Genomic DNA, 9544 nt, shown 5'->3' with positions numbered 1-9544 from the left:
CCTGGGATCATGACCTGAGCCGAAGGCAGAGGCTTTAATCCACTGAGCCACCCAGGCGCCCCCCTTCCCAGGCTTTTATCCAGGACTCCTTGGTTGACCTGAGGCTCTTGCATTCAGAAAGAGGGAGACTCCCCATCGCAGGAAATCATCATGATAAAGGGCCTTGCTGCCAAAGCCAGTGAATCACCCTTGAGGCTGGATGGAATTTGCTAAGGTCTCAGGTTTTTCTCTGTCAGTTCTGTCTGGGGACATATTTGAAGGCTTTGTTACCATGGCACCTAGGCCCTGAGACGGAGCTCCGGGAAGAGCAATTTTTGGAGAAAAATAGAGAGATTTCTCCCTGCCTTCCGTTGGAGCCAAGCGATCAATTGGCTTCTTTTGCTTCAATAATTCTGGAACTGCCAGGCCCCCCAGGGGCCCCAGGCTGAGCGAAGCTCCCATCTTCATCGAAGCATTAATTAGCGGGTACTACAGAGACCGTGCGGCCGGATTTGCATTCAGCCTGCAACACTGTTACCACCTGATGACAGGCTGGGCTGTGTTCTCGGGCCGGAGCCGGACTATCATTTGGGCACGGCCCCCACGGAGGCCAAGCCAGCGTCCAGGCCGGACAGAGAGCTCCTCCCGTGCCCTGTGGCTTCCTCCACGCCCGAGGCCCCACAGCGGTGCAAGGGACAGCAATCCAGAACATAAATCGAGTTCGTGGGGTGTGGGGAGGGACCACCGCGTGCCTCCACTTAATCTGCTTTCCCAGGGGAACTTACACTTGTTTATAGGAACTTAGCCAACGTGCAAGACACTGTGGGGTGTTTTTAGGCCGTTCGTCGAGGCCCCGCGTATATGTCCACCTGGAAGGTCCTCTTTTTTAGTCTAAGCAATATTGGATTTTGCGCCCAAATGGCATGTTGGTGACCCTCGCAGCCGGTGTGTGTAACTCGCGCACACGTGTTCAGTTGGGCCGCTCTTCCGCTTCTGCTGGGAACTCAGGCCGACATCCGCTCGAGAGGTGAGGTCAGCAGAGCCCGGCCAGTCAGGTCTCCGAGCCGAGCCTGCCGCCCCGCCAGCGTGTCTCCCCGGCTCGCGGCTGCCCCGTTAACAAGCCAGTCGGATGCCCTTGGCTCGTACGAGTGTCGTCCTGCTTCTCAGGCGTGCACCCCCTCCCCCTCTCCCCCTCGCCCCTTCCCCACCTTCCTCCGGGACAAGGACGATGCAGCCCCTAAACACACGTTGTTCAGGCAGACTATGAAACACTGGAGGACGGAGAAACCAAAGAAGACCACTGACCTTGAACGGAGGTCCCTGTCGGGCAGATAGGGTCCGTTAGCAGATCGCCAGTGTCCACAAATGTAGGAATAGAGTGGCTTTTTCTGGCCCCGGAGCTGGGAGCTGCCTGGAGGACTTCATCGCTTGTACCTGATGTAGCTCACGGTCCCGGGTCCCGCAGGCCCAGGCCTTTCAGATGGTCTCGGGACCACCAGCACAGTCCTCAGGGAAGGGGCTCTGCACCACCCAGACACGCTGCTCCTGGGCCAAGAATTAGGAAATACAGTTTCTAGATCAAGTTTCTCAGAGTGAAAGACTTGCCTCCCAACATGCTCTGTGAAGAAAGTATCCCGTGGCCAGATGTCCCCCTTTCAGAAGACAAGTGAGCCCGGGAATGTACTCACGGCTCTGGAGGTCCCTCAGGGAAGAACCCAACACTTCGTGCCTTGGCATCTGACCCCCAGCTTGCTTGGTTACAGAACCGGCCCCCCACCCTGCCCCGCCTTGTGCGGTCTCTCCGTGCTTCTGACGCTGCGCGCCCATGTCTTCTCAAAGGAATACCTTCTTCGGGCGGCGGCCAGCCCAGCTTGGAAGGAGAGCATGACTTCTCCAGCTAACATAAAACATGTCGTCCCCCGGCACGTTGCCTGGATGGACTTCGGCCACATCCTTGTTTCAACATATTCACCCCCGTTTTCTCATGGGGCCCTTCAGCAGCTGGGAGTGTGGTAGGAGTTGGCTTTCTGGGAAATCTGATTCTGTTGTGTTTGACTTTCCAGGTGCTGCACACCCAACCGGGACCCCTTTTGGGCCACCCCCCCACCACAGCAACTTCCTTAACCCTGCCGCTCACCTGGGTAAGTTGCCATCGGCGATGGGAAGCGACACGTGTCTCACCAAAACCTTGGTTTGCCGCGCTCCCGCCGTGCTTCTTGGCGGGTTGGCCGTGGTCCTAGACACCCCGGTGACTACGCAGGGCCATGTTGGGTTCGTGGAGAAGTTTGACGGCCGGCCCTCCGTCCTCAGGATCTCCGTACCTCTGACACCACAGTCTTAAAGTAGGGGCTGTGTGCTCCGTCGTGATGCCGTCTGAGGCGACAGGTAGAGCAGTGGGAAGGAGCCGTGTGTACGGTGATCCATGTGTACAGTAGCCTGTACCTGCCCGCTGGGGTGAGATGGTGAACTCCCTCTGCCTGTCCACCTCTGGGAGGAGGAAGAAAAGGCAAGATGATTTAACAAGGAAATGTTCCGTGCTGTTTCTTAGTCCCCTCGGGTTTCACTGCGCATCTGTCTTTTTCTAGCAAGGGTGCATGCTCTAGTGTGGCCTCTGTTTTCTAGGTATTTCCCGCATGTGTACAGGCAGGCGTATAGGCAGTGGCACGCGACAACGGGGTGTCTCCACAGATGCGCCTGCACCATTTCGTCACTGGGAGCCTTACTCCTAGAACCCACAGAGTACTTTCCCCGAGGAGGGAGGACAGGGCAGGAGGGTTGTCCTAGAACACTGTGCCCAGACGCAAATGCAGTGAGACCCTCTGCACGACCAGGGACGGATCGGGTCCGAGTGTAGAGAGGGCAGGGGCCCCACATCGCCTTCCCACGCCCGGGAAGCTCTTGCCTTCCACTCACCCCAGTCCTGCAACCGTTTCCTCCTTCCCGATCTGTCCGCAGAGCCTTTTAACCGTCCGTCTACGTTCACTGGCCTCGCAGCGGTTGGTGGCAACGCCTTCGGGGGACTCGGAAACCCTTCAGTTAGTGAGTACCCTCTGGCTTTTTAAAAATCTGCCTCGGACTGTGTGTCTCCTTGGATCTGTCTATGGCTCAAGACCTTTCTAGCTAGAAGGAAACTGTCCTGTGGGAAACAGATGAGGTCGTATCCAGAGAAGCTGGCCTCAGCAGCGAAGTCGGAGGGAAGGGTGCAGGTTTCAGGGGAAGCCCGCTGTTCCTGTGTGTCCCTGATCAAACTCCATACAGTCACTTGAGCTCAGTCCCCCCCCCACGTTCCGTCCCTACCCTCCGGGACTTTAGCTGCGGCTCCCGGTGGACAGGGAAACCACTCTTCCTCCGCCTCACCTTTGGCACCAGTGGCACTGAGAAAACTACCAAAAATGGCAGGAAAACCGCCCTGGGCTGAGGCTAGCCCAGCATTTTGTACTCTGTCATCTGGGAGGATCGTGTCATTTTCTACCAAAAAGTATCTCGAGTGGGAAAAGAGGCGTAACACGGGCTCATTTTCAAGTCACCGAAGGCTCAGCCCTTGTCTTTGGTGCTGTCCGTTTGTCACAGCCTGAAACGCGGCCCTAAGGGTGCCCTCCCGGTGTCGTCCTGTGCGGAGACCTTACGTGTCTGTCTGGGTCCACTGCCGTCTGGGCTTGACGACCTGTTTCCGTCCGCTAATGCTGTGGGGACAGTGGCGGTCCCGTTGGCGGGGCTGAGGGGCAGGGAGGAGCCGGAAGACACCGCGGCGATGGGTGTTGTTCCCGAGAGGACCCCCTTCCGCATGCCGGGGCCCCTGCATGCACAGACGTGTTTGATTGGGCGCTCTTGGCACCTGTCCGGCCCCTTTCCTCCTGAGTCCTCCCCTCCCACCCCGTCGGCTCGGGTTAGAGAGCGAGAGCCTTGAGCTGCCTCTCCAGGGTGGGGCGAGCGTCCCTCTAATGAGTCTGTTGATCTCCTTTCCTTTTCCAGCTCCCCATAATATGTACTCATTTTAACTCTGAGTGCTGTTAGAAGTTTTGGGGTAAGTACCTTCATTACAGCGGATTATATGATTTCTCTTAAACCTTTTTGTTCTCCACTTCACCATTTCAGCACCCAACTCAATGTTCGGCCACAAGGATGGCCCCAGTGTGCAGAACTTTAGCAACCCTCACGAACCCTGGAACCGGCTCCACCGCACGCCTCCGTCGTTCCCGACCCCTCCGCCCTGGCTGAAGCCAGGGGAGCTGGAGCGTAGCGCGTCCGCTGCAGCTCATGACAGAGATAGAGATGTAGATAAACGAGACTCCTCCGTTAGTAAAGATGACAAAGAAAGGTACGGAAAGAACCCGCTCTCGAGTCCCACTGGGGGAGCCCGCTGTGCGCCCAGGAAGGCCGTGCCCCCGCCCCATCCCAGCCTCGTGCTCCGGCGGGCCGTGTGGCCCCCAGTCCAGGCTCGGCCCCGGGCCAGCCCCGCAGTCCCCGAGCGCACCCCCTCGGCCCCCTAGAGCACCGCCCCATAGGCTATGACCACAGCGCAGCGAGAGCGCCCCGACTCAGACACAGACCTGCCCCGAGAAGCTGCGAGGTCCCCGCGAGCGCTAGTGTGCCCCAGAGAACTCTCTCTCTCTGAGACAGCGAGCTGGAGCTCCGGACCCAACACACACAGCATGAATCAACACCATATTTGCTTTCAAGTTCGTGCAGTCCATTAAATCATCCATAGGTTTTTTTTTTTTTCCTGTCTCTTTCCCTCTCTTTTTGTTTGCTTTTAGAAAGTCACGTTTGCATCGTTTCATCATATTTTTCTCAAGTTTTGTTCAAACCCCAAATCCCGGGCTCACAGAGGACGAGTAGAAGTTTGCTAACCTACATGCCGAGGAGCGTCCGTACGCGTTCCCGGTGTGGGTTTTGCTTTGCCAGTGGGGAAGTTACTTTGACTAACCGTGTTTTCAGCTCTGGACTTGGTAACCCGTGCCTGTAACAGGAATCGCCTTAAGGAGGAAAAGGTCTTAGGGTATTTTCGCTGAAGAATGTCCTGGGCATTCTCAAGCAAGCGTCCCTCTGTTTTCTTGCTGTAGGCGGTTTTCCTCCTGCTCAGACTGCGAAGCAGGGAAAGACCAGATACGCTCGACAGGAAAATCCCTACCAGCGCTCTCCCTTGGGTACTTGGGTCTCAAACAGGATCCAGATCTTTGATTTTCCTTACTGTGTGTGGGGTGTGTGTGCATACATGCCCATAGTGATTTAAAAGGATTCACTTTCAGAGACCCTAAGTGGGTCAGATTAGCACGTCCTCTTCATTCTCGCTGATGCTGTCTTAGAAAAGAAAAAGACACATTTTCCTTCAAGACAGTGTGTTCGAGCTCAGATAGTGGGAGGACCACTCGGGGCGGTCAGCTCTCAGCTGTGAACCGCCGGGGCCCGGACCGGGCGCTCTCGGGGCCGCCCGTCGGTGACCAGAAGATGGTGAGGCAGCAAACCTTCTCACGTCTTTCTTGATGGGGCCCAAACGGCCTTTGGATTCAGGTCCGGAAACGTGATAAAACACGCTTGTTTATTCTTACCTTTTAAAGATGCCCCTCTTCCTGGCCTCCATGTTGGCTAGAAACCGCCTTTGTAGGGAACCCCCTTCCTGCTCTCGCGCCCCTCTGCCTTGGGAGCTGCGAGCCAGCGAGGTGCCTTGCCCCTGGCCTCAGCCCGGTCTGTCTCGCAACTGTCCCTGAACGTGCCCGGTCCGGTCTTCCCTCGTCCTGTCGGCCTCGTGGTCCTTCTGTGCTCAGCATCCCGTACCCTGGACGCTTCAGCCCCCGTCCCAGACAGGCCTCTAAGATTCTTCTTCCACGTGTCCACTCCCAGATGCCCTCAGAATGGTTCTCCACTTATCCCCTGAGGCCCGGGGACCCCCCCTTTTCCTACCGGCTTTCCTCCATCTTCTCCCCAGATTTCCACCTTGCCCCTCCTGAGGCACAAGTGCCGTTTGCAACCCATGAGCCCCGAACTCGTGGTTTCCCTTCAGAGCCCCTCCCGGGCTGCCTCTCGCAGGGCCTCTGAGCCTGCGTCCTTTGCTCTGAGACGGGTCACTCGTCCTCATGTCTGGAGTTTGAAGCTCCTGTCACGTTCGCGTCAGACGCTTCTTCCCTCCGGCTCAGTGTCGCAGAAGTGGCAGAAAGGTCGTCTTCGTGTTTGGGCTGCTCAGGCGTTTCTGCGCCACACTAAATGATCCCAGTGGTCGAGACAGGTGGGCTGTGTCGCCAGAGCACTGTTACCGTCCCCACTGGTCCACGTGCACTTGCCGAAAACCCTTCCTCTGTGGTCTTAACGGACCATGTGACTCTTACATACAGAATTATTCCCCTCGGGCCCCCACGCGCCCTCATGCCCAGCACTTCGCCCCCTAAAGCGTCCTCTGACATCTCGGTGAGTAGGGTCAGGATAGCCGGCTCTGCTGGGCACAGGGCGCACCCGGCAATCGCAGGCACCAGACCCAAGCCCGTCCTCCTCACACCACCATCTCATCGGCAGTCCCTCGCCAGGCCAGCAGGCCCGCTTCATCGGCTTCTCTGTTTGCTTCTCTCTTCCTCAGGGAAAGCGTTGAGAAGAGACACTCCAGCCACCCTTCACCAGCACCCGTCCTCCCGGCGAGCGCCCTGGGACCTAACCGTAGCTCCGCTGAACAGATCAGGGGTCATTTGAACACTGAGGCGCGTGAGAAAGACAAATCCAAAGAGAGGGAGAGAGACCACTCGGAGTCCCGCAAGGACCTGGCCGCCGACGAGCACAAGGCGAAGGAGGGCCACCTGCCCGAGAAGGACGGCCACGGCCCCGAGGGGCGAGCCGTGGGCGAAGAGGCCAAGCAGCTAGCCCGGGTGCCATCGCCCTACGTGCGGACCCCCGTGCTGGAGAGCGCCAGGCCCAATAGCACCTCCAGCCGCGAGGCCGAGCCGCGCAAGGGCGAGCCGGCCTACGAGAACCCCAAGAAGGGCTCGGAGGTCAAGGTGAAGGAGGAGCGCAAGGAGGACCACGACCTGCCTCCAGAGGCCCCACAGACCCACCGGCCGTCGGAGCCGCCGCCTCCAAGCTCCTCGTCCGGCGTGCACCCGGGGCCCCTGGCGTCGATGCCCGTGACAGTGGGGGTAACCGGCATCCACCCCATGAACAGCATCGGCAGCCTGGACAGGACGCGCATGATGACTCCCTTCATGGGCATCAGTCCCATCCCGGGCGGAGAGCGGTTCCCATACCCTTCTTTTCACTGGGACCCCATACGGGACCCGCTGAGGGATCCCTACCGAGAACTTGACATTCACCGCAGAGACCCGCTGGGCAGGGACTTCCTGCTGAGGAACGACCCCCTCCACCGTCTCTCGACCCCCCGGCTGTACGAAGCCGACCGCTCCTTCCGGGACAGGGAGCCTCACGACTACAACCACCACCACCACCACCACCACCACCCGCTGTCTGTGGACCCTCGGCGGGAACACGAGCGCGGGGCACACCTGGACGAGCGGGAGCGCCTGCACGTGCTCCGGGAGGACTACGAGCACACGCGGCTGCACTCAGTGCACCCCGCCTCCCTGGACGGGCACCTGCCGCACCCCAGCCTCATCACGCCGGGGCTCCCCAGCATGCACTACCCCCGGATCAGCCCCACGGCGGGCCACCAGAACGGACTGCTCAACAAGACGCCTCCGACGGCCGCGCTGAGCGCACCCCCGCCGCTCATCTCCACACTGGGGGGCCGCCCCGTCTCGCCCCGCAGGACTACTCCTCTGTCCGCAGAGATGAGGGAGAGGCCCCCTTCCCACACCCTGAAGGACATCGAGGCTCGGTAAGGAGAGCAGGGCCCGAGTGAGGACGGAGAAGCCCCACACCCACACGACGCCAGACTTGAGAGAGGGAGGGAGGGAGAGCTAGAGAGGACGGACCGCTGCCACGGACTGGGGGCCGCGTGCCCCCGCCTCCTCCCCTTGTAAAAAATGTATAGACTCCGTGCAGATTTTGAAATGTTTTTTGTATATTCTATGTTGAAATTTTTCAGATCTTTTAGCCAAGTCCAATGTTCTCACGTCCCTAACTCTTTCGGTTTCTCGTATAAAACTTTGTTGATTTGAACCAAAACAGCGAAGATGGCATACACGCCCGGCGCGGTGGTGACTGTGGGGGGAGGCGGCAGCGGCGCCCGCGGTGCGGTCCGGCCCGGCGCGCGGAGCTCCCGCAGATGAGAAGGGGAGGCCGTGTACATAGTCCTGTAAAGAAACGTTGCTTCGGGAGCTCATGGTTCATATATGCAAAGGGTAAGATGAAAGCTTTACTGTGTACAAATGTAAATAGATACAGAGTAAGTAACCTAATACATTACTACTTCTTCAAATGTGCTATCTGCAGACTTACTACCCGCGAGCGGTCCGCTGCGGCCGTGTTCCCACGTGTTGTTAGAGACAGCTAAACCCTTCAACTATGCAATGAATGTCAGGGCTTCTCTCGAAAGCCCTCTTGACTCAAAGGAGCCTTTTCAAACCCATTTACAACATCCTCAAGGTCATATTTTCCCTGAACAAGCGCTCACGTGATAGGACTGTTTTCCTTGCGTGTTTCTTCAAACGGAGAAAACCTCCTATTATGCGGATCGGACCCCAGGCCGAAAACGTGGCTTCCGAAGTGGTGGCCTGTGGGCCGTGGCGGTGGGGGCGCGGGAGGGAGGGGGCGGGGAGAGCGAGGGCAGCGCAGCCGCTGCCAGGGGAGGATGGGGGTTGTCAGATGCCAAAACCAGGGGACACAGGCCGCCAGCACCTCGTCATCATCAGTCACGTGATTTCACCCCCCCCCCCCCCCCCCGTGGGAGCCACGAATTTTTTTGTTTTGTTTTTAGCGTGTCCCATTTCCTCTCTGCACACAGCCTCCTCGTTTGCGGATGAGGTGGGATCCCACCCAAACAAATCCTGAAAGAAAGCTTCGCGTTTTCTCAGATGATGGATATGTTTCTCCCTGTACTCGGTAGCTGGGGGACCGAAGGGGCGTGTCTGCCCCCGTGACTCGCGGCGCTCCCGTGGGTCGGGAGGTCTGGAAGGAGCCGGAACAGGTGGGGCCGGCCCCGCCACAGAGAGGCGCAGAGGGTGAACAGTGGCAGAGACCAAGTCCTGTGTGTGCGTGTGGTTTTGAGTTCGCATCGACCTTAACGTGTCTTCATAATACTTTTATAATACATTAAGCCTCTTGTCTACATATTTGGAGAGAATATGACTTTATTAGCAGAGAAATACACTATATCTTGTCTACCGGACTGTAAATTATATGTATGAAATAAAACTAGTGCCATTGGGTCTTCTAGTATATTAAAGTGCTATCTGATGTTGTTATCCTGTTTTTGCAAAAAAGAAAAAAAAAGTTAACTACAGACCATTGTTTCTAATAAGCAGAGAGATCTATTTTAGTAGTAAACTGAAGGTTTAGTGGTGAGTTTCAGATTTTGTGAACTCCAGCTGTTGTGCAGTGGGTTGTTTTTTTTGGTTGGTTTTTTTTGGTTTTGGGGTTTTTTTTTTTTTTTTTTTTTTTTTTTTGGATTTTTAGTTTTGTTTTGTTT

General features: G+C 57.3%; 1 protein-coding gene across 3 annotated transcripts in view; it reads left to right on the top strand.

The window, feature by feature from the left end:
* Positions 1 to 8335, top strand: part of LOC111145610 (AUTS2, activator of transcription and developmental regulator) — a 1103405-nt gene extending 1095070 nt beyond the window's left edge. For all 3 annotated transcript variants that reach the window (XM_022500620.1, XM_022500619.1, XM_022500618.1), the window contains 4 exons: positions 2043 to 2120; positions 2935 to 3018; positions 4075 to 4297; positions 6548 to 8335. In XM_022500620.1, the coding sequence (XP_022356328.1) occupies positions 2043 to 2120; positions 2935 to 3018; positions 4075 to 4297; positions 6548 to 7796 (1634 nt within the window). In that variant the 3' untranslated portion in view covers positions 7797 to 8335. The remainder of the gene's footprint in view (positions 1 to 2042; positions 2121 to 2934; positions 3019 to 4074; positions 4298 to 6547) is intronic.
* The last annotated feature ends 1209 nt before the right edge of the window (positions 8336 to 9544 follow it).

The sequence above is a fragment of the Enhydra lutris genome, unplaced genomic scaffold (genome assembly GCF_002288905.1).
Source record: "Enhydra lutris kenyoni isolate GAN:26980312 unplaced genomic scaffold, ASM228890v2 scaffoldscaffold13, whole genome shotgun sequence".
NCBI classification, from domain to species: Eukaryota; Metazoa; Chordata; class Mammalia; order Carnivora; family Mustelidae; genus Enhydra; species Enhydra lutris.
Note: the sequence above shows the minus strand (reverse complement) of the source record. Positions and strands in the feature narration are given on the sequence as shown.